The sequence below is a fragment of the Dermochelys coriacea genome, chromosome 14 (assembly GCF_009764565.3).
Source record: "Dermochelys coriacea isolate rDerCor1 chromosome 14, rDerCor1.pri.v4, whole genome shotgun sequence".
In the NCBI taxonomy this organism is placed as follows: Eukaryota; Metazoa; Chordata; order Testudines; family Dermochelyidae; genus Dermochelys; species Dermochelys coriacea.
This window is the reverse complement of record NC_050081.1, coordinates 21148403-21172284: the sequence shown is the minus strand read 5'-3', so window position 1 is coordinate 21172284 and position 23882 is coordinate 21148403. Positions and strand designations below refer to the sequence as shown.

The 23882-nt window shown below is 45.6% G+C and overlaps 1 protein-coding gene across 1 annotated transcript in view; it reads left to right on the top strand.

The window, feature by feature from the left end:
- Positions 1-5422: 5422 nt before the first annotated feature.
- LOC119843358 (heparan sulfate glucosamine 3-O-sulfotransferase 3A1-like) overlaps positions 5423-23882 on the top strand; it is a 90326-nt gene continuing 71866 nt past the window's right edge. Inside the window, exon 1 of the mRNA XM_038372600.2 lies at positions 5423-6578. Within this exon, the coding sequence (XP_038228528.1) occupies positions 6067-6578 (512 nt within the window). The 5' untranslated portion in view covers positions 5423-6066. The remainder of the gene's footprint in view (positions 6579-23882) is intronic.

Sequence of the window (23882 nt, the reverse complement as noted above, 5' to 3'; positions counted from 1 at the left end):
CTGCAGGTGAGGGGCAGGAGTTAGGCTGTGGCCACACACCCCTTCCATGCCAGCTGGTGTGGGAGGATTGAAGGGAGCATATGTTGCAGCCTTGGACAGGGTGTAGCAGTATCATTCCCATGCATGCTCCCCCTTTTTACGCCCCCTCCCCTTGCTGCAGCGGTGCCCATTAATGCTACAATACTCCCTTAAGTGTTTTTTATCCCTGAGTTGAAGGCAAAGGGAGACATCTGCAGAGCACGGAGCCCGTGAGCCTCCAGCCACAGATGAAAAATCCACTAGGACAAACCCAGAGTTCAAGAGAAAGCTCTGCCTCCCGGTGATCCGTGCAACAGCATTTGCCTTGCAAGGACCAGCTTTAAATCTGTCTCAGGCTGGATTACACATGCTATGAGTTAGGTGGCCTCAGTGGAATTCCTAGCGGACAATGCGTACGTCCACACAATTCAGAGGCAAAAAGTCCTTGAACTTTCAGTGCAATTTCAAGGAGGGGAAAGCCCAGGAGATTACTGAGATCAATAGAGGATTTGGGTAAAACAGGACCCTCCATTGACTCCTCTCCTCTGGGCTCTCAAATCCTCAGGCTGTTGCTGGCCCAGTCCCATTAGCTATTGTTCCTATTCATTCTAAATGAAGGGGCTTTTGTCATACAAACCCGTTCGGGGTCAGCCTGCCCTTGGTTATCAATCTGGCTCTCTCTCCTCTGTTCATTACCCCACCTCCCCTGATACAATGGGATGTTTTCTTCTGGAGCAGCTTCCTGACACCAAGTGGCTCCCTTTGGCTTTCAACCTTGTAATGAGATGTCAGGATGTGCGAACCCCAGGCGCCCACGTCTCCTCATCCCCAAATTCCCAGTTTAATTCCTGGTCCTATCTACATTATGGGAGTCGCTAGTAAAAAAAAAAATCAATCAATTAAATTCCAATAGAGGCTATAACTGACCACGCATTAATGATGCATCCAAGGCATCACGTGCTGTAACTCACAGTCCCACAGACTCCTAAATAGTATGGAAAAAACCTTCCTAATCCAGAGAATGGCACAGGCTGACATGTGCAAAAGGGATTCCTGCTTCTGGGCACCCAACGCCCCTCCACTGGGACCCAATTCTCAGAAGACCTCTGCTCAGCACTTCTTGCATATCAGACCCCTTTAAGGTGCCTCATAATTTGTGAGATCCCTCCAGAATTAAGCTCCCCCCCACCCCACCTCACTAGCCACTTTTGAAAATGTAGGCTGTATTTTCAGATAATAGGCCAGATCCTCCTCTCAGCGAGCGTCTTGCCATTAATTTCAATGGGAGAACTATGCTCACTGCCAGAAATATAACCAAAAAAACCATTTACAGTTGTATCGTATAGTTAGGCTGGGGCCACATATGGGATGGTTCAATCCCTCTAGTGAGCAAGTGCAATCAGGGCTGTCTGATGAAAGTCTGTAAATAACGTTAGTGCTAGTATCTTCTTCTTCAGGCAAGGCAGCATGATCCAGTGCTAACGACAAAGGCCTGAGAATAACTAGTATTGGGATCTATTCCCAGCTGTGCCTCTGACTTTCTGGACTATCTTGGAGGACTGATTTAACCTCCCAGTGCCTCAGTTCCCATCTGTAAAAAGGGGGAAATGGTGCTCAACAAACCTTGAAAAGAGCTCTGAGATTTACTGATGAGACGCAACATAGCCCTGATTCAGCAAGACTCTTACGCAGAGTTAACTTTAAGCATGTGCTTAAGTCCCATTGATATCAATGGGCTGTAGATCAAGCCTTGTAAATCCTAAAGGCTAAAATCATTTTTACGATAAACTTCCTCCATTTCTCTCCTTTTCCCTCCAAAAAAAGGTTGCCTGTAAGATTTAAGAAAAAATTGTTTTCTGAGAGTCAGCTGAAAACAAGGAATCTCTTTGAGGAAATATTGTGATCAGTTCAGGAACCATCCCACAAGCACCTGCAGGATTTTATATTTCTTTTTCATTTATTTATCACATCTTTACAAATTTATGAGCAATTTAAATGAGAAGATGAGAAGAAGAAAGTGAAACAAAGAATACACTAGCAATCAACAAAGGGAATCTGGCTATAGAATGAACTTCCAGGGAAGATTAGATGAATCCAGAGTCTTTACAATCTTTCAGAAACAACAAGGAGTCCTTGTGGCACCTTAAAGACTAACAAATTTATTTGGGCATAAGCTTTTGTGGGCTAAAACCCACTTCATCAGATGCATGGAGTGAAAAATACAGTAGGCAGGTATATATATTACAGCACATGAAAAGATGGGAGTTACCTTACCAAGTGGGGGGTCAGTGCTAACGAGGCCAATCCAAACAGGGTGGATGTAGCCTATTTCCAACAGTTGTCAAGAAGGGGTGAATATCAACAAAGGGAAAATTACTTTTTGTAGTGCTAATGAGGGTGGATGTGGCAATTCCCAATAGTTGACAAGAAGGTGTGAGTATCAACAGAGGGAAAAATACTTTTCATAGTGACCCAGCCACTCCCAGTGTTTATTCAGGCCTAATTTGATGGTGTCAAGTTTTCAAATTAGTTCCAGTTCTGCAGTTTCTCATTGAAGTCTGTTTTTGAAGGTTTTTTGTTGAAGAATGGCCACCTTTAAGTCTGTTATTGAGTGTCCAGGGAGATTGAAGTGCTCTCCTACTGGTTTTTGAATGTTACAATTCTTGATTTGTGTTCATTTATTCTTTTGCATAGAGACTGTCCAGTTTGGCGAATGTACATGGCAGAGGGGCATTGCTGGCACATTATGGCATAGATCACATTGGTAGATGTGCAGGTGAACGAGCCCCTGATGGTGTGGCTGATGTGGTTAGGTCCTATGATGGTATCCCTTGAATAGATATGTGGGCAGAGTTGGCAATGAGGTTTATTGCAGGGATAGCTTCCTGGGTTAGTGTTTTTGTTGTGTAGTGTATAGTTGCTGGTGAGTATTTACTTCAGGTTGGGGTTTTGTCTGTAAACGAGGACTGGCCTGTCTCCCAAGATCTGTGAGAGTGAGGGATCATCCTTCAGAATAGGTTGTAGATCCTTGATGATACTCTGGAGAGGTTTTAGTTGGGGGCTGTGGCTAATGGCGTTCTATTACTTTCTTTGTTGGGCCTGTCCCAATCTTCAGAAATCCTGCCAAACCTGAGAAAGCTTTCCCCCAATAACTGAAATAAGATTCACAGCATTGAACACCCTTTTGTGCTTCCTTTAAAGAAATCTACCCCAGGCAGGGCTTCTGAAGAGAATAGCCAGAGATTCCATGAAGTCTGCTAGGGAATTAGGGATTTGCTAATTGTGGAAGGTACTCAGCTGATGATGGCTGGCAATACAAAACCTTAAGATAGCTAGATAGATTAGCTAAAACTATAAAAGAAAGGAGAAAAGGACAGAACAAAAACATAAATGAATCCGTCATGATGACAAAATGTGTATCAATATTGCTACGTTCAGTGCAACTAAAGGGGTAAAACACCCCTTGTTCTGAAGTGCAAACTTCCTGAAAAATCATGAATATTACCCTGAAAAATGGTTATTTTATATTAAAGCTGAAACAGGTGAGACGTGTGTACGCTCACAAATATAGATAAATAAAACTATGCTCACCTAATATTTCTAACATTAAAAGTACAGTATTCTGCAACAGTGTTTACACCAAAATGCATAAATCTAGAATAGAAATATCAGCAAGACTTCATCTTTAACCCCAATTAGTGCCAAACTCTGCCTCCAGATCCACACCTTTTACCCTAAGTGAAGTGAACAGGATTTCTGCATGCACACCTGAAGTGGTGCCAATTCAGATGTTTCTTGGGGAGGTCAAATTCCAATCTCCTCCCAGCCAGGACCCCATTCCTGTCCTATTTTATCCCTCTCCCCTTTCCCCCGGAGGATGTGTATTTGCTAAAAGAGAAAAAAAGTGTTATCAAATTTCTAAGCAGACCTAGTAGAATAATTCATTGTAAATATTTGTTATGAATTATCGTGTTTTCTATTTACAGACACATTTGTATAACTCAACCCATGCTGCAGATGGCTAAATGGTATTCACTGCAATTTTTTTTATCTTCATTGAATAATTTGAAAATACACAAGTTCTGCTTCCAAGTAGCTGAAGACTAATTGCTTAGCTAGATCCACACCAAATAAACAGAAGAAAAAATCCAAGTCAAGTGTTTCATGTGGAAGTGTGTTTAAAAACTCTATAACCTATGACAAACATTTCATATTAAAAGGACATTCCCACAGGCAATGAAATAACGAAGCCCTTAGTATCAGGCATTCCAGGCATGAAGATGTAGCTATTTCAATATTTTATTTACTCTCAATGGAGAATAATAAATTCTGAAAGCAATATGTGTATATTTATGACAAACTGAGGGCCCAATCATGCAACTTGATCCTGAAAGCATAAGTATGTTCCACTGAAATCATTGGGGCTGGATCTGGTTTCAGGACTTCATGTACTTTATAAATTGCCTCCTACCAATCTATGACCAGAATCCTACAAAGATTTATGCAGGTGCCCAATTGTATACATCTAAGTAGTCTCATTGACTTCAGTGGGATTACTCCTATGTGTAAAATTACTCATGTGCATGAGTGTTTGCAGGATGAGGGCCTAAATCAGAAATTGGTGCTCCAATACCATGGTGATGGATATAGTACAAAAACCTAAGTGGATGGATGGTTACACAGCCAGATACAGTACTGGATAGGTCTATACTCCATGTTTGTCTTGATACAAAGCCCTTATGGAAAAGTCCTATAGAATTTAATAGAGAATTTTTAAGATATAGAATTATATAATTCTCTATGAAATTCTAGAAGATGATTTAAAATAGGGTTCTATAGAAATCACCCCAAATCCTATAGAATCTAATACGATGAGGTCCTTTCTAGAGACTGTTTAAACCATCCTATAGAGTGCTGGAGCAGGGATACAATTGTCTATTAAGAAATCCTATAGGATGCCTTAAACATTCAGTGGAAAATAAATCATTCATTATGAAATTCCATAGGGTTTTAGAATAATTTCGACAGGCCCCTAGTACGTTTCTCTAGAACCCTGCTTCCTTTCATCCCTAGTTATAATCCTAATAGGGCTTCCTCCATACAAAGAAGCGACTTCTGTGCTTGCGCGGTTTAAAACGTGTTTGGTGAAGAAGAAGCAGCAATCAAACGCTTAGGGTGAATTACAAGCTGATTTCCCCCTACATCTGCCTGAGCTTATGACAACAGAGAATTAGATGAGCCTTTGGCTACAAAATCCACCTCTAGCTGGAGGCTGCTATAAACGCAGCGTGCCGGTGGCTCCTGCGACTCCGGGACTGGGGGGGTTTCAGCACCGCCCACGCCCCTCTCCCTCCATTGGGTCACCAGCAAGGGCGGCCAGCCCCGGCTCCGCGCTCCGCAGTCCCCTGGCTCAGGGGCGCGCCCCGCTCGCTGCCTTTGGGGAAGTTTTGCTCCCGCGCCACGTGCGGCAGCAGCTGGAGGCGAGAGGGGCGGTGACAGCAGCCCCGGAGCGCTCCCCGCTCCCCGCCCCGCGCCCAGGTCTCGTCCGCCCAGGTGGCAACGGAGCGGAGCCAGAGGCTGCGGCCGGAGGAGGGAGGCGAAGCCGGGAGCCGGGAGTGGCTCCGTCCCGCTGGTTCGCAGCGATTCTCCCCTGCCGGGGCGGGGGGGGGGGGGGCGTGCAGCGGGCAGCTGCTTCAGCCGTGCAGACTGTGACCCCCCCCACCCCACCCCACCCGGGACCCGCGCTCCGGGACTCCGGTAGCGACTCGCCCTCCCCTGGGAGACCGGATCTGTTCGCGCCGGGGCTTCCCCTCCTGCGGGGCTTGGCAGGAGCCGCCTGCGGATGATGCCCCCCTGAAGCATCGCCCTTAAGAGACCCGGCGGGGGGGGGGGGAACGGGGGACCCAAGCCGAGCCCCCGCCCAGCTCCAGGTCACTGACAATGCGGCCCGGGGCAGCCCTGCGCCCCCCCCGCTGGCTGCTGACTCCGGGGCCGGGGGGCATGGCCCCTGGCTGGGGGGCCGCCTAGCATGGCCGGGGGGCCGGGCAGATGCCTCGGGCTAGCATGGCCGGGAACAGGCCGCCTGCCCCCGCCGCCTGCCCCGAGCCTCTGCCCCGCAGCGTCTTCAAGAAGTTGCTGCTGATGCTCATGCCCCTGCTCGTGTCCCTCTACGTCTTCTACTGCCTGGCCGAGCGCTGCCCCGGCCTGCCCGGGCCCCTGCTGGCGGCCGCCCCGCAGCAGCCGGCGGGCGGCGGCGGGCCGCTGGAGCCGGGGTCCCCCTCGCGGGCCGGCTGGCCGCCGGCGGCCCGGAGGACGCGGCCGAAGCAGCCGCGGCGGCGGCCGGGCGCGGGGTCGGGCGGCGGCGGGGAGCCCCCGGGCGCGCTGGCCCTGCTGCTGGGCGAGGGCAGCAAGCGGCTGCCGCAGGCCATCATCGTCGGGGTGAAGAAGGGCGGCACGCGGGCGCTGCTGGAGTTCCTGCGGGTGCACCCCGACGTGCGGGCCGCGGGGGCCGAGCCCCACTTCTTCGACCGCGGCTACGAGCGGGGCTTCGCCTGGTACAGGTAGGGGACTGGGGCGGGAGCCGCTGCCCCCGCGGTTCGTCCGGGGCTGGGCGGGGGAGTTCGAGAGGTTCCCCGCTCCAGCCTTGATCCCCAAAGACACCCCAGCCCTGATCCCCAAACACTCCCCAGCCCTGATCCCCAGAGCCCCTAGACCCAAACACAGCTCAGCCCTCAATCCCCAAAGACACCCCATAGCCGATTCCCATAGCTCCTAGCCCCAAACACGCCTCAGCCCTGATCCCCAAAGACACCCCAGCCTTGATCCCCAAAGACACCCCAGCCCTGATCCCCAAACACTCCCCAGCCCTGATCCCCAGAGCCCCTAGACCCAAACACAGCTCAGCCCTCAATCCCCAAAGACACCCCATAGCCGATTCCCATAGCTCCTAGCCCCAAACACGCCTCAGCCCTGATCCCCAAAGACCCCCCCCCAGAGCCCTGATCCTCAAAGACACCCCATAACCGTGATCCCCATAGCTCCTAGCCCCAAACACACCTCAGCCCTGACCCTCAAAGGCCCCCCCCGAGTCCTGATCCTCAAAGACACCCCATAACCCTGATCCCCATAGCTCCTAGCCCCAAACACACCTCAGCCCTGACCCTCAAAGGCCCCCAAAGCCCCGAACCCCATAGCCCCTCCCAGTCCTTGATCCCCATAGCCCCGATCCTCATACCCCCCCCATAGCCCTGATCCCCAGACACCCCCTTGCCCCTGATCCCTATGGCTCCCTCACCCCTCCAGCCCACCAGCCCTGATCCCTGAAGACACCCTATAATCTCCACTCCAGCCCTGATCCACAAAGACACTCCTCAGCCCATAGTGCTCCCTCCAGCCCTGATTCCCAAAGCCCTTCCCAGCCCTGATCCTCAAAGTTTCTTCTGCCTCTTCAACCTCCATAGCTTTCCCCACATCCCTTCCCAAATGTCTGCCAGGATCAGATCATGGAACATGATCAGCAACGTCTCATTTGTCCTCAGTTGCATCAATGAAGGGGAAACGGGGTGAGGGAGAGAAGAGGGGAACAGGACTCGGCTAACCCCATCAGTGCAGGGGGAACCTGGTTTGAGGAGGCCACTGCAAAAGTCATTTTATAATGTGGGTTCCTCTCAGGGACAATCAGCTCTTGAACAGGGCTCCAAAGGTTTCAACCACCTATAGCATGTGATTTATTTAGTGACTGGCTCATTTTCTTTGTAAGGAAGGCTTCTTTAGTGATTAAAACAAACAAAAAAGCAATAGGTATTCATACCCCCCCTCCTCCTGCTCCTTATTAAGGAAGGGAAGTACCATGTCAGGATGTTTAGGAAATTGTTGGGTGTTTTAAGGTATATTTTGAAGGCTAAGGGCAAGTCTACACTACAAAACTAAGTTGACGTAAGTTACAACCAGGTACAGCCACTGCAGTAATTGAATCAGTTTTACATGTACACACTACACTCCCTGTGTCCTCAGTGTGTGTCTTCACCAGGAGCTCTTGCACCGATTTAACTGCAGAGTAGGGCATTGTGGGACAGTTTCTGAAAGGCAGCAGCAGTCAATGTAAGCAATGCAGTCAGTGTCTACACTGACACTGCGTTGACCTAATTACATTAATGTAAATGCTATGCCACTCGCAAGGGTTGAGTTATTAAGTCGGTATAGTGGGTGAGTTATGTCGGAGAGAGCTACATTTTAGTGTAGATGCTTACAAGGTTAGGTTGATGTAAGCTGCCTTATGTTGACCTAGCTCTGTAGTGTAGACCAGGCATAAGTTGATAGCAAACTATATTTTGAAAGTCTGGCTCAAGATACTATCAGTTGTGTTTTTCTGCTGTGATGATCTAAAAGACTTAACTCAGCATTTCACTTGATTTTTTTGTGTGTGTTTGCAACTTCCATGTACTTAACTTCACACACATGATGGGATTGCTCAAGTGTGTAAAATTGAACAAGTTTGCAGGATCAGGGCCTAAATCACTATTTTCAGTGGAAATTTGGTTGATAATTTTAGACACCATCCTGATACGAACATTGCTTTCGATGATCTTTAAAAAAAGACTTGTTGCAAGAAAACTGAACTTTTTGTTTTTTAAGAAAGTCTCATTGTAGGACAAATGCTTGGGGATGAAAGTAGATGAAAACTTAGCAATACGCTCCAGAGCCCTGTCTTTCTTCGATTTTTATTTTTTGTAAACTGCCTGGCTCATCTTTCTTTCTAAGAAAGAAAAATATCATACGGAGAAAAGCGTCAGAGTTCCCTTAAATTTGCTGTTGTATTTGTAAAATCAGGTAGTAATCCCTGTGAAAATGAGATAAGATTGTATTTTAAAGTAAGCAACTGACAGTGTAGAAATAAATATGTTATCAGGTATTTCAAAATCAAGCAAATAAACAACCCCTAAGAATCTAGTCTTTAAAATATATTGCCTCCATTTAAGTATGAGGAAAGTTATAAATTTCACTCATAATTTTTGGGCAATCTGATAATAAAAATGTCAGTGGTAGTAATTATCCATAAATAGCCATGAACAAAGTCAGGAAAGAAAGCAAATGTTGTTAAAGTGTCTTTGTTTTAGGTTTCTGTTAAAGTAACTAATTTTTCATTTGCAGGAAAAGAAAGTAACTGGGAGCCCTTGACAATGTGAAAACAGAAATTAAAGCCATAGGGCAATACTCCTCGTGTTATTAGTTAGATTTTTTTTCTGATGTGTCATAGTAATTTAAAGTTAATAAAGCTGTGTCCTCTGGCAAGTTCATATGAAAATGACTTGTTGGATCTAAGAATAGGTTGTCCTCCTTTTGCACAATAGAAATATTGGGGTTTTGCATCCGGCAAACAAGCAAAAAAGAACGGACTTGAAGTCACTCTAAAACTTGTATCTAATTGTCATTTAACTCTTACTAACATTTTAGTGGAGGGTGGTATTTGGTTAAAATTGTGATGACTATACTGAAATCAGCAGTATCATCGTATGGAAAGTTAGAGTCTAGCCCAAGCATTTCTGCAATATATTTTTGCAAAGGGAAGAGACCACTGTACTTCCATATATTGCACTGGATAGAATGCACCTTATTTTCTCAGATTGCAGGGTGCCTTTTTTCTGAGAATAAAGATTTCCTCTTGTGCGGGCTGAAGAATGATATTTTTAGTGTGCACTTATCCAATTTTCCATGCACTGACCCTCTATCAGAAAGGAAATATTAAAAACAAATCTGAAAACCTCAAGAACTTTAATCAACTCTTGACTTTGAAAAATAAACACATGGCTTTGGGAGAGGGTCTGCCATTATTTATGGTTGGTAATTCAGGAAATCTGTTTCTTTGACAATGGGTTCCTTGATTCATTGCAGAGAAGATGGCACTGTGGGTTGGCCCAATCCTGAAAATCTTGCCTGAGCAAGGAATACAGAATCCAACCAGATGCCAGTGACATACATTATTGCACAATAGATTTCTTAGAGTCAGGGGTTTAATTTTCAAAGAGTTTGGGCTTGATCTGGTAGCTCTTGCCCATGTGAGTAGTTCCCCTTCAGGCTCTTCATGTAATCACCGTGTTTTACCATTTGATACTGGAGCGTTTACATTAATTGCTTCAGTTTGTTTGCTGTTTGATGTGTTGAGTTTCACTGTTTTGCTATTAGCTCTGAGGAGACTGAAGTACAGTGAGTTCTTTGTATGGGGCTATTCATGACTAGGGACCCAATCCTGCAACCGTTACTCATGTGAGTAATCCTTATTAACGTGTAGTTCCAGGAATCTTGGAGCTGCAGAATCAGAGAGTCGGTAATCACTTAAATGTCTCTGTTTAAAAACATTATTTAAAAAAATCTTTACATGCATTTGTCATGATCTTTGAATAGAACTGAATACTGGGAATATTGCCATATGTTTGCTAGTATCTCTTGATTGCTTGTCTTTGGAATCACCATCTTAGGTTTCAGCTTTATTTTTATTTTCAAGCAGGCAGACTAAACAGCATCATTACAGGATATAAACATTTTAGTTCACTTTCTGTGGCCTTAGGGAACCTCCATGGGCACTGAATGCTTTATCTAAAATGTAACAAAAAGGGCCAGGATCTTTACACTGAAATGGAAAAGCCTTTAGATGCTAATATTCATAGATGTTTATTGACAGCAGCACCTAAATAGCAGACTTAAGGGAAGAGAGAGGGGATCAGTGGATTTTACATGTTTCATGAAGTTGATGTGTTTGTATTCTTGAGAGATCATTCAAATTAGACTGTATATTGTCACAGCAGTGCCCCTCACAGGCTGAGAAGAGAGAACCAATGTTGATCACAGAGGAGATAAAGGGAGAACATCTATTTGGAATAAAAGATGAGCTTTAGTAGCTGTTGCATGTTATCATGAGATCCTTTTAATAGGGACGTAAGTGTTTGGAGAGGCCGATAACAGAAGTACAGCAAGATCAGATTCTTTATTTTTTAACTGATGAATTAAATTGTAATACCTGTAGGATAGTAGACTCCTAAGGCAAAGAACTTGTAGCAAAGCTCTGTGCTAATAAGTGAAAGTCTCAATACCTTCTGTGGTTCCAGACAATAAATGAAACTGATCTAAAATGCTGTATGTTAAATCAAGTGGAATAATCACCTCTCCTCTTAGACTGCATTGCATCTGTTTAAAAGGCAGGTCACCTACAGTGAGGTTTATTTAAAAACAATCTCTGTGATTGTATTTGGGAGGTGTGACACCTACATGTGCATTTGCATGTGGTGTGAATATCAAGGGAAGTTCAGTGCTTACAACAGCTTTCTCCATTTCAGTTTTGTGAGTACTTAGTTCATAAGGGAAGGAAGAAGGGGAAACAGCCCATAATGGTCTCATTGACTTTAAAACACAGAAATCTCTGCTCTGGTCCTGAACAAGTCTATTGAGTTGACAGAGTTCAATAGCAGGTGAGCCTGTGTTTTAATAGAGCTGAACTACCATCCCCTCTACCCGGCACATGACTGTATGCAGCCTGGGGAAAACTTCAAGTCTATGGGGTTAATGCACTCGAGTAAGAAATGTCTGAAAGAAAAATATGTGTTTGTTGATGGTATTGTGAGCCTCACTGTTTCTCTCTGATCCTTTGTTAACCGTTCACCGATTCAGTCGCCCGTTGGAATGTCATTATGCTGTCAGTCACACAGGGAACGTTTATTTCATATGTTTTAATCTCCCTGCCTTTGTAATGCTGCTGCCAGTTGCACTAGAGAAAAGCTGAGCTAATGTCATTAGGCTACAGCATTCTGCAAGAGATGAAAGATTATTCAAGGTTTCTCTGTCAGGCTGGGAGTTTCCTCCCTGATGCCTCTAGACCTAGGAAGTTCCGTGTCCTTGTATCAATATCCTCTTGGTTTTTTCAAGGCAACCAGTAATGCTTGAGGGTCAAAGTGAGCAGGGAGTTGTTCAGTTCCTGAAAAGAATGGCAGGAAAAGCAAGTTCATAGCAGCTGGGAGCAGCTGTAAAGGACCTTCTTGTGCAGTGAGTTTCCCAGCCCCTGTGCCTCAAGCCTTGATTCACACAAAGAGTCTGAAATGAAATCAGAGCCTCCGGGACTCTGGAGGTCAGCCACTATTGCGAGGTCGTATGGCCAGAGCTCATCTGGACAGCATAGTTCAGAGGAGCGGAGTGGGAGTCATTTGCCACTCGGCGAGAGACCAGAGGAGAGTATGCATTTTGGGTAGGGTTATGCGTGCAAGGGGGGGAATATTTTAAAAAGAACTAGCGCAATGAATGAGAATTGCAAGCAGCCCAGATGGCCCAACCATCATGAGTAAAGTATTGCAGAGCAAACTACTTGATGTAAACACCAAAAACCTTCTTCTCTCTAAGGGGAGATGCTTTAGCAACTGTGAGCCACAACTGTCCTCAGTCATATCACTATGCCTGGTAGGGGAGACTTTATGTACCATACAAATTTCCTCAGGGTAAGTGATATTTTTCCCCTCCATCATGCAGCTTGGTTGACAGAGGCTTTGGTTTCTAGATGTTGATGTGTCCCTCACGATACTGGAACTGTGAGCTTTTATATTGTTTGTATTCTCTGTGGCCAGATAATTATATTCGGGCATTCGCTTGATCTTAATTCTTTTGGTTTTTTAATTCCTGGTTTATATACCCCCCCAGTGTGTGCTCATTGTCGGAAGTTTTGCCGTTAAAGCGGATTTAAGCTTCCCAATCCTTGTGTTCAAGGATGGAGTCATTATTTTTTGGCTGGTTTTTCTATTCCAAGAGACGGTTTGTGTTGAGGAGGCTGGAGTTCAGGAAAGCTCGTTTACATGAAGCCAGAACTTTAAATGTTTTTGCGGGAGGCGCCTCGTTCTATGAACTCTGCTTCTCCCAAACACACTTGAATTGATGAAAGCGTTGCATCCTGCTTATAGTGACTTTGCAACCCGCTTATAGTGAGCTTAGACTGTGTAAGGAAGACAGTGGGAGAGAATGGGAGTCCTGAATTATGTATTTGTATTGCAGTAAGTCCTACAAACCCCAGTCATAGACCCATTCTACAAACAACAAAAAACCGGTCCCTGCCCCAAAGAGCTTACAATACAAGACAAGAGACAACCAATCAGACATATGGGGAAGTGCAGTGAGACAGTGTTGGCTAGTATGATGGGCAGTGGTCCAAGCTGCCTAACTTGTGGAGATTTGTGTAGGCCTCGTGGCAAAGGAGAGTTTTGAGGAGACATCTGAAGGAGGTTAGTAAGGTCGCTTTATGGCCATTTAAAGGGAGCTTCTCCCTAGCCTGAGGGGCCGCCTGGGGGACAGCACAAAGGAGGTTGTTTGAAAATTTTACTAGTGTGTGATGGAAGCTGGCATCATCAAATGCAGCATAAGATGATGAATGGAGTCAGAGAGGGGAAGTGTTGTTCAGTGGTTCAGGTGCTCGCCTGGTCTCAGGGGACCAGGTTCAGTTCCTTGCTCTGCCACAGACTTCCTGTTTGACCTTGGGCAAGTCACTTAGCTGTTCCGTGCCTCAGTTTCCCACCTGTACTGTGGGGATAATAGGCCTGCCCTGTCTCACAGGCGTATTATGAAGATAAACACCTAAAGATTGTGAGGTGCTCAGATACTGTGGTAACGGGGGCAGGGTCATAGACATACCTAAAATAGGTAATCTGGTAATTGGAGTTCCTGTTACAAACTGACCATCAGGTTAGTGTGATACTTATATGTGGGCAAAACACCTTCACTGTGAGAAAACCCTACACGTGCTGCTGTAGCTGTGGTGCGTCCTCTGGCAGTGGGCCTGCGGGCACAGGGTTGGGGCAGGAGAGCTGTGCAAAAGGGATTACCTCGCACGTGAGGCAGGGCTCCATGTCCTTTACAGGGCCAAATTCACCTGTATGTTCCAGCTGCTTTGTGCCACTCTTAAGATTCAAAGTAGCCATAAACCCGCTCTGACGGTCCAGTTAAACCAGATTTGTGGCTGCTTTGCATCACCAGAGTATACCGATGAGCTTGGCCCCTGTTTACAATATTATTTGCGTGGAATGTCTTGATCAGGGCAAAGGCTGACTAGTTAAGAGAGTGAATAGACAAGTCCTCAAGGAAAGCTGAAAGAGACAAGTCCCTTCTATCACAGTCCGCTCCGTAGCCTTGTTTCTTATGTCTGCACAATCTGACATTGCTTGGGAGCTAGCTTTTTTCACCTCTCTTCACTATGTGATGTAGAGCGCCATCTAGTGTATACACATGGGGGAAGATTAAAAAAGCAACATCGATTCCACATACCCTGCACCCAGTGGGACCCAAACTTATTTTGGGTAGATATTTTTTTAGGGATAAACCAAAGGGGTTTTGTTTTGTTTTTGTTCTGCTATTTTCAAATAAATATCTACTTCGATTTCTTGCCTGTGGGGAGGCTGAAAATATACAGGTTTCAGAGTAGCAGCCGTGTTAGTCTGTATTCGCAAAAAGAAAAGGAGTACTTGTGGCACCTTAGAGACTAACAAATTTATTAGAGCATAAGCTTTCGTGAGCTACAGCTCACTTCATCGGATGCATTTCCGATGAAGTGAGCTGTAGCTCACGAAAGCTTATGCTCTAATAAATTTGTTAGTCTCTAAGGTGCCACAAGTACTCCTTTTCTTTTTGAAAATATACAGGGTTCCTTTCATTTCTAGGCATTTAGGATAACTCATCATTTTGAGCAGGAGGAGGTCTGTGACAGGGCCAGGTTTTCAAAAGGGCCCAGTTCCCATTTAGGCACCAGAATAAGCAGTCAGATGTTTTTAAGTGCCCTGCACCCAATAACTCCTACCGTGACCCTTACAAGCAGGCTTTCAGTGAGGGGCTGGGAGCTCTTTCAGAAGCGTGGCCTCATGTCTGGCTGCCTAAATTGGAATGGAGCTCTCTTGAAGAATCAACCCTGTTTGTGGGTGCTGAGCAGTATTGAGAATCTGGCTCTGTACATCAAAGACTTCCTAGGCAAAACTCCCAAGGCCCAGTCTCGTGGAAATCAGTGCTGAACGCCATGTGGCTGTCACGGGAGAGGATTGAGCCCGTTTTCCTGCAGTAAAGACTGAGGGTACGTCTACGCAGCAGCAGGGCCATGTAATTTCCAGCTTGGGTAGATGTGCATGCACTAGTTCTGCTGAAGCTAGTGCCTAAAAATAGCAGTGTGGTTGCAATGACATGGGTGGCAGCTTGAGCTAACCACCCGAGAACATACCTTGGGGGCTGGGCAGGACTGTATTCAGACAGCAAGCCTGAGGGTGTGTCTTCACTATGGAGATAGCTGCGTACACTCTGGAGGCTGTGTCGACATAGCTGCATTGGTCAGTTCCCAGCTGCTGCGTAGACATACCCTGAGTGGCACATTTTAAATGCATGCATGAAGCCAGCATAACAGTGATACACTTACCTCCATTTTTAATAAATAGCTGGTGCTATCTTTGATCATGCAAACTCTTACTTACACAGATATCCCATACATAGGCCAGTAGTGCTGCTGCCTTTGGGAGGACTTTTGTGAGTAATTGTATTGAATCTTTGGTCCCTGGGTAGAAACCTGGCTCCACTGAGACAGTGACAAAACTCCTATTCACTTCACTAGAGCCAGGATTTCATCCCCATGTCTTTTGAAGCATAATAAGAAATTAGGCATATGGGAGTAGTTAGTTTCTTTCCAAAGTGCTCAGAAAAGGGAACAAGCGATGAGAAAACCTGAGAATAAAAATGTTCTCCAGTCTCTCTCTCATGTACACATTAACACTTCTTAGCTACTAATTACACTTTTCTTTCCCTTGAGAATATTGGAGTAACCCAAACTGTTTGCATGCTGAAAGGGGGTAAGGGGAGAAGAGGTGATTGTTATGGTCATAAATCTTTGCAAATTCTCATTAAGTACCTTTATTATGGAAGGGAAGTGGATTAGGTTGCAGCTGTAGTTGCATTCCTGGGGCCAACCCTGTAGCACTTTCTCATATAAGGAGCCCAAAGTAAATCAGTGAGACTATTTATGAGAGTAAGGGCTGCAGGATTGGGCTCTTGCAGTTTACTGCTATGTTCACTAGCTTTCTTACCCCAGATATCCCAGTTGTTTCCAGCCCTCTTGGCGCTAATCTGCCTTCAGGGAAATTCAGTAGCTATGCAGAAATTTCATACCGTGTGTAAACTGAGGGACCTGATCCTGCAAGCCTGACTCTTATGAGGAGTCCTTGCTCTTATGAGTAAGACTATTGGCTTCAGTGGGGTCTCCTCATGCAAGTAAGCTCTGCAGGATCAGGGGTCTAATTATTCTTAGTGTTTCTGTTTCATCAACTATGTGATTCTGCAAGAAGAAAGATGCATATTTTTGTTCCTACTGAGGTCATTGCTTTCTTTTCTTTGTGGAGAAGTTCATAAAATAATGTTCCTGTTGCAGCACCATCTGTTGCAATGATACCATCTAAAGTTCCCCCAATCTTCCGCATTCTACAAATCTTGTTACTGCTTTAGAAATAAAGCCTAGAACACTGCAAAAAAAAAATTCCCCACTTCACCTTGTGAGATGCTTTGGAAGCCAGGGAGAGGCTGCGTTCATTTGGCATTGATTTGTTGTTTAGGTGTTTTTGATGCTGTACTGTAGAGGTGCCACAATGTTGCTCTTTCAAGGTTGACCATGCTGGTAACTTGGCACCTTATTTACATAAATTGCTGGCTGATTGCAAATGCCCCAGTATTTAACACAGGTGCAGCCTATGATACCCAGCATGCAATGCATCAACTGGGTTCCATTGGCCTGCCACAGCAATCTGAGATGTGAAGGTCCGCACCTCCATGTGAAAGGGGAAACTGGTGGCAGCATTGTAGAACTCTGCAGATCTTATGCGGCCTGTTATCTGCATCTTTATGTGCCCAGCTCTAGACTGTAAATCAGGATCTGAATGATCAGGCTGAATTTTTAGTGTGACGGGCCTGATCTAACTCCCACTGAAGTCTGGGGGGAATCTTCCCATTGATTTTGGTGGCAATTTCATGAATCAGGGCCCACAGAATCATAGAAATCATAGAATTGTAGGACTAGAAAGGACCATGAGAGGTCATCTAGTCCAGTCCCCTGCACTGAGGCAGGACTAAGAATTAGCTAGACCATCCGTGACAGGTGTTTGTCTAATCTGCTCTTTAAAACCTTAAAAAAACATGCTGAAGAACTATTTGCTTTAACTCCCTCCATGACGTATGCCTTTTAAATACTTGCCTCCAGCAGCAATTTCAGTTAAGTATAACACTTGGTAATAAAGGATTTCAGTTTTTAAAGGGTTTTTCTAATTTCATCATTAATACAAACACATTCTTCCAATGTTTCTTCAAACACAATGTGTTTTGTTTCTAACCTCTGCCCCAGTCTCTTTATATATATAAACCAGTTCACTGCAGCAGGGATATTTAAATGAGATTTACACTGTGTAGGATTCATGGGTTTCTTGCTTTCTTCGATCTTTTGATCTTCCTAATCAGTGGGGGGAAACATTTTATAAAGCCTATTTGCAATGTTAAAATTCAGGTGCTTAAAACCCAAGTTCCTCCTCTTCTAATTGTAGCAAAAGTTTGTAGTATTTCATTATTTCATAGCTTCACTGTTCTTGGTTTATTTTCTTTCTGAATCATTAACTTCCTATAATGGTCTCTAGGAAGCAGGAGAGGTTCTGTCTGGTTTAAGGAAGTGACATGCGTTCTAGCTTGACCCACATGCTGTTCACGTATTGAAGTAAAATGGGGCTTTGCTTGGATAGAATCCAAATCTGAAAGGCCATATTCAGGCTGGCTGTGTGCACCACACGAAACCAGGCAGGAAACTGCATAATGGAAAATGTCCAGCTGGAATTCTGGCTGAAGAGCTTCAGAGGGGCTGTGTCTCAGGTCCTCCATAACAAGAACCACAGAGCTTCATTCTGGGCTAGGGCCTCACGCTCAGGGGGCATGGTCTGTGTAAGCACACTCCCTGGAAGTGACAAGATCTGTGCATAGGGAAATGGGGTGGGTGACGTATTAATGCTTCTGTCGCAGCATAGTCTCTGTGGGCCAGGTTCTCTGTTCAGCCACATTCCTGCAATCTCTCTGGCTACAAATGTGCACCCTAACTCATAATGCTACTTACTCCATTTTAGACTTAAAGGGAACCACAAAGGTTTTCAATGGTTAATTCCCCCAGGAGGAGTATTATTGATGAGTAAACACCAAGGCTAGCTAAAACTTTTACCACATTGAAAGTCTGTCGGTTGTAAAGAGGCACCGTCGCGTGGTTTGGATTCCAAGGTTAGCTGGTTTGAGGTTTTTTAATGGTTGTTACACTAATCTAATAATGAACAGAAAAGTACCTGGACCAAATTGTCCAGTCTTTCCAGTTGATCAAAACATCCATTGATTTCAAGCTCGGGGAGTTTCTCCACGCAGACGCCATTCATCAAAGGCTTTGTTGGGGTAAGTACGTGGGAAAGGGTCTGGTGGGCCGAAGGGTTTGATTTCAATGAGAGTTTTGCTTACGCTGGGATTTCAGTTTGGCTCTTTGTGATATAGTTTGTTTTTTTCCTTAATTTCAATAAGAAGGATTTTGTTTGTAATGTTTAAAGATATTCCTCTGCGGTGTGGGACAGTCAAACCCCACATCACTGGGGAGAGCTAGTGGAAAAACGTTCAGCAGAACAGTTGTTCATTGGAAAAGGCAGCTTCATTGACATTGAACAATTTTGTGGGAACGTGTTGATTGATTTTCAATGACATTATTGATGCGAAAGTGTTGAAACAAATCATTTTGACGTTTGTGTTTTGATAATGTAAAAAACATTTTGTTTCAGCTGTATCATTCCACTTTGTTTCATTTCAACTTTGATATTATCTTAATTTCAGTTTTATTGAATATGATATAATATACTGTTTCGTACCATAATGTTTCAATATTACCAAACTGAACTGTTTGATTGGGCCCAGATTGCAGTTTTTTGGTGTTTCTGTTCCATGAGAAATGTTGACTTTTTGTTCTAATTTTGAACAAATATAAATTTTGAACTGTTGAACTTTCCTGCAGGACAGAAATTCCGGTTTTTGACGAGCTGTAATACCGTGGTTGTGAAGGAAGACCAGGACATGAAATTGAGGACTATAAAGAGCAATGCCAACCAGTTTGGCTTTACTCTCCAGTCAGTGCAAAATGTTGAATGTCAACAAACCCACATATACCGTGAATGGGATGTTTTAAAGCCCTTTCAGATTTAATGAACTGCAGTACCCTCGGGTCAGGTAGGGCATTGTTTTTCTTCTATATGAGGACAAATTCTCCCAGTCTGCAGACTGTCCCACTGGATACAAGGGCCGGTTTCTGGTCACAAAGGGCCCACCCCAACTGCCAGTGAAGTTAATGGAAAGAATCCTGTTGACTTCAGTGGTTGTTGGGTTGGGCTGGAGTCTGAGTATTGTCTCCTCTGGGAACAGTGGTGGTTAGGTCCCTGAAGCTTGTGCCCCGCCATTGCAAGATGAACTGAGATCCACGAGGAAAACCTTCAGACTGCGGGGACATCCAGGGTGAGGACTGACTCCTGTGTGCTGTTTCCCGCTGTCTGCATTGCTTTCCTGACCTGTTCCTAACCCCTCTGCATTGGGCAGATGGCACAGAGCTGGAAAGGGACAGCATTAACTCCTAGAAAGGAGTTTTCCTGGAGGATGGAGCTGTGTGGAGTTCTTTTTGTTCTGTGTTTGTATAACACCTAACCCAATAGAGTCCTGATCCACAACTCGGGCTCCTGGGAACTACCACAATAGAAAGAATAAGTAATAACTATAGTGGCATGTTAAACTTTGTGCAGGAACCTGGAAATCTGTTTCCACCCTCCTTTAACAACGATAATGACTTTCCCATTGCAGATAATACTTTGTCCTTTAGATGTTCAAAGTACCGCATGGACATTGACTAATGAATCTCACAGCACGCATCAGGTAGCTGGATTATCATCCCCATTTTACAGATGGGCACACTGAGGCAGAAATGTACCTTGACTTGCCCACAATCACCCAGTGAGTCAGTAGCAGAGCCGGGATTGCAATTCAGGACCTCCTGATGCCCAGTTCCATGTTGCCACTTGTTGTTCTCTCATCATTGTGATGGGTTAGGAGAGCACCAAGGAAAATCCAGGTACAAGAAGTGGTGGTGGGGTTCTGTTGGGCCAGGAATTTCCAACATGGTGCTCCCAGTGTGTTGTCAGAGGCACCATCTTTCATTCTACACATGAAATTGTGGTCCTTACTCTTGAGGTCGTTCAAAGTTCTCCTGACTGTTTTTACACGGTGTCAATCCTGTCATCCTGGCTGAGTGCCAACTCAGGTAATTCTAGTCTCCATCCCTAAAAATTACCTGGCGGTTTCAGTTGGTTATGATATCCCTTATTCCCCTTTCACAAACTGATGGGCAGTGTGTTATTGGCATCGACTGATTGCTGGATTCCAGCCCAGAACTGGTTGAATTTCAGTGGTGGGGAAGTGATCCTTTGCCTATAATCTGAAAAACAACGTGGGATCCTTGCATATGAAAAGCACTATGTAGTGGCAAGGGATGTTAATAATGTTCTAGCCGAGCCCTGGCCTCTCATACGGCGTGAATATTAATATTTATTTACAGCCATTTCCATGGCTTTTCTAAGCGTAGCATCTGAATGACTGTGCCTGATAAACGATCAGGACAGTTTACATCCTCCAGAAGAAAGAACTAAAGCCAGCTGTCGCATGCTGAGCGCTCAGTGCTATCTCCACTGCATCTGTTGTTGTATTGGGCCACAAAAGCAGGTTGGTCTTTCAACTCTGATCACACGGTGAATGGGCATGGGCTGTGTGTGCCACTTGTACAGCTGGGGACAACATGTCTTATGGCTTCAGCAGGCCACCTGGGGCACATCTGAATCTCTTTGTCGAGCTGCAGCCACTGGGTCACTGATTTTATATGTGTGTGTGTGTATATATAGTATTAGCACTAGAAGGCCCCAGGTGAGATCAGGGCCTGATTGTGCTAGGTGCTGTGTAGACATATAGAAAGATGCGGGGTGGGGGAGGCTGGTCGGGTTGGATGTGGGGCACAGGAAGGGGAGTGAGAGAGGGCAAGGGGAATGGGAGGAGAAGGGCAATGAGGAGGGGGGCGGGGTAAAGGGGAACCGACAGCCAATGGCACTACAGAAAAGGAGGGGTGGAAATCGAGAGCCTTGATCTTACGAGCTGAGGGGCAGGGCTGGCAGGGGGCGGTGAGAGCTCCTCCTGGCCCCTGCACCCTGTATGGAGGGGAGGCCACTGAGCCTGGTGCTATGGGTTTGGGGGGCGGGGGTGATACAGGAGGGCTCCGTGCCCTTGCTGTCGCTAGCTGCTTGGGAAAGGCACTTTGGGAGACTGAGGATTTCCATGGCCTGCCGCTGGCAGGCTACTGAAGGTTGGGCATTTTCAGACAGGCCTCGAAACAGGGAATTTGGGAGCCCACATGTCCAGACGCAGAGTGAGAAGCGGACACTTCCAGCCCAAGTGACGGGGGTGGGGATTATGGAAAGGACAAATCCAGAATCTTCTGGAGCAAGAGAGAGGAGCGTTTCCCTCACCCGGAGAGATCCTCTCTCTGGCATCCCCTCCTGGCCATGCCAAATGAGAGAGGCAGCCAGACCCCTTGTTTGGAAAAGGCCAGAGGAAAGAAAACAAAATCCTAGCCACACACATCACGTTCTTCATCACAAATGCCCTGTGCTTGCTGTGACGGGTCGGAAACCCCCCTTCCCCCCCACGTCTAGGGTGCCACCTGATGTGCTGGGGTCTCACTGAGCCCACCCGTTCCACCAGCCTAGGATTCCTCACCTGTCCTTGCTGTGCCAGGCCCTCAAGCCTTCTCTGGGACACACACAGGTAAGGCCACACCCAGCTCCGGACACAGACTGAAATCAGCTCTTGGGATTTACCCAGCACTTTTGTGCACACCTCCTGTGGGGTGTAAACCCAAAATAATATTGTCTTGCGCTGTGTAGAGAGATCTGTACCACGCAAGCTCATAAAAATCACCCCCTCCCTCAATGTGGAGGGAGGTATGCATGGCTTTTTGTCCCCCCTCCCCACTCGATATGATTTGCACAAACTGGGTTACGGAATAAACAAAAACAAGTTTATTAACTACAAAAGGTAAACTTTAAGTGATTATAAGGGATAGCAAACAGAACAAAGCGGATTACTGAGCAAATAAAACAAAAAACACAACCTAAGCTTAATTCACTAAAGGAACAGGTTACGAACAGTAACTGCTCACCCTAAATGTTGTTTTGGGCAGGTTGCAGAGTTTCTACAGCTTAGAGTTCTAGTTATTTCTCTTCACAGGCTAGACCCCTGTCTCAGCCTGGATTCAGCCCTTGCCTTTCCCCAGCTTAGTTCCTTTGTTTCTTCAGGTACTTTCAGCAGTCTTCCTTCTTGGGCAGGGAGACAATGGAGAAGAGCCCTGATTGACTCACTTCCCAGCCTTAAATAGGATTTACACAAGGTGGGAATCCTTTGTTTCCAGTGGAAAAATACCAGCAGTGTCCCAAGTGGTACTCCGTACCAGGTGACATTATCACATGGCCTTGCAGTGTTAAAGCCACCGTGAGACAAGGCACCCCAGCAGCTCTACACTTGGCAGTTCATAGCCCCAGCACTCGCCATGTCAGTTATGAAAGTAAAAACATTGCTTGAGCCCCAGCACCTCTTTCATTACAAATTAAACACTGCTGCAGAGCTACCAGTGAGTGCATGGTTGGAGCGTGAGGAGCAGTGGATCGGAGCTAAGAAGTATTTGCAAAAGATCTCAGTGAGGTGGGACTTCATGTTGCAATGCATCAGTGGCCCACCTAGTCCAATGTCCTCTCTTTTACAGCACCCTGCCCAGGCTGTTTCAGAGGAAGTCGTTGAGACTCATTCCCATTTCACTCTGCACCAGGTCTATTTGTGCAGTACAATACAATGGGCAACATTTCCCACTGATCCACCTGGAGATCCATGTGTTCACGATCCGCTTGTGCCATTATGCTGAGAGCCCAAGTATCTCAGCACTATTCCCCCCAGCTCATCCCTACTGAGTTAATTAATGCTGTGCTTAACACATGTAGGTAGAGGAAAGTGCGTTATCTGGAGCTCTGTAGGGGATCAGTAAGGAAAGCATGAGTGTTCTCCTGTGCCCTTTGACAACAGAGAGTCTGCCAGTGTTTGTCATTAGACAAATGCCTCTCTCTTGCTCTCTCTGTAGTCAAGTAACTGGCCATTATCTCCTTTAATCCTTGTAATAATGGTGTCAGGGTGTCAAGGAGTCTCCATTGCACAGGAGCCATTGAGAAAGGGGAAAAAAGCTGGATTGTGTTTTTGAAAAGGCCTGAGAGAGTGAGAGACATGCAGGGTTCTAAAGGGAGCAATTAGCCAGGGAGAGCCGCTGCAGTAGATTTAAAGAGGGAATGCAAAGCTATCCAAGCCCAGCTCCTGCTCCCATTGCTTTCAACACAACAGTTGTCAGTGAAAACAGAATTGGGCCCTCAATCGCCGCTATTAAATTGCAAATAATTTCCTGAGAAGGGGTGAATTTTCCAGTAGGAATATGAGACATTTGAAGGTTTTAGGGGGAAGGAGAGAACTGTGCACTGCACCCACGTTCCAGGGTCACGCTAGTATTAATGAAAACCTCACACCGAATAGCTTCCTCCTCCAGTACTCTCGAGAGGCTGTATTCTGCAGTCCTTACTCAGTCATAATTCCTGATAAATCTTGTTGGGGTTGGGCCTAAGGATTTGTCTGTTAAGAACCTGTCCACAGGTGTAACTACATCAGTTTAGTTACCCTGAATCAAACTG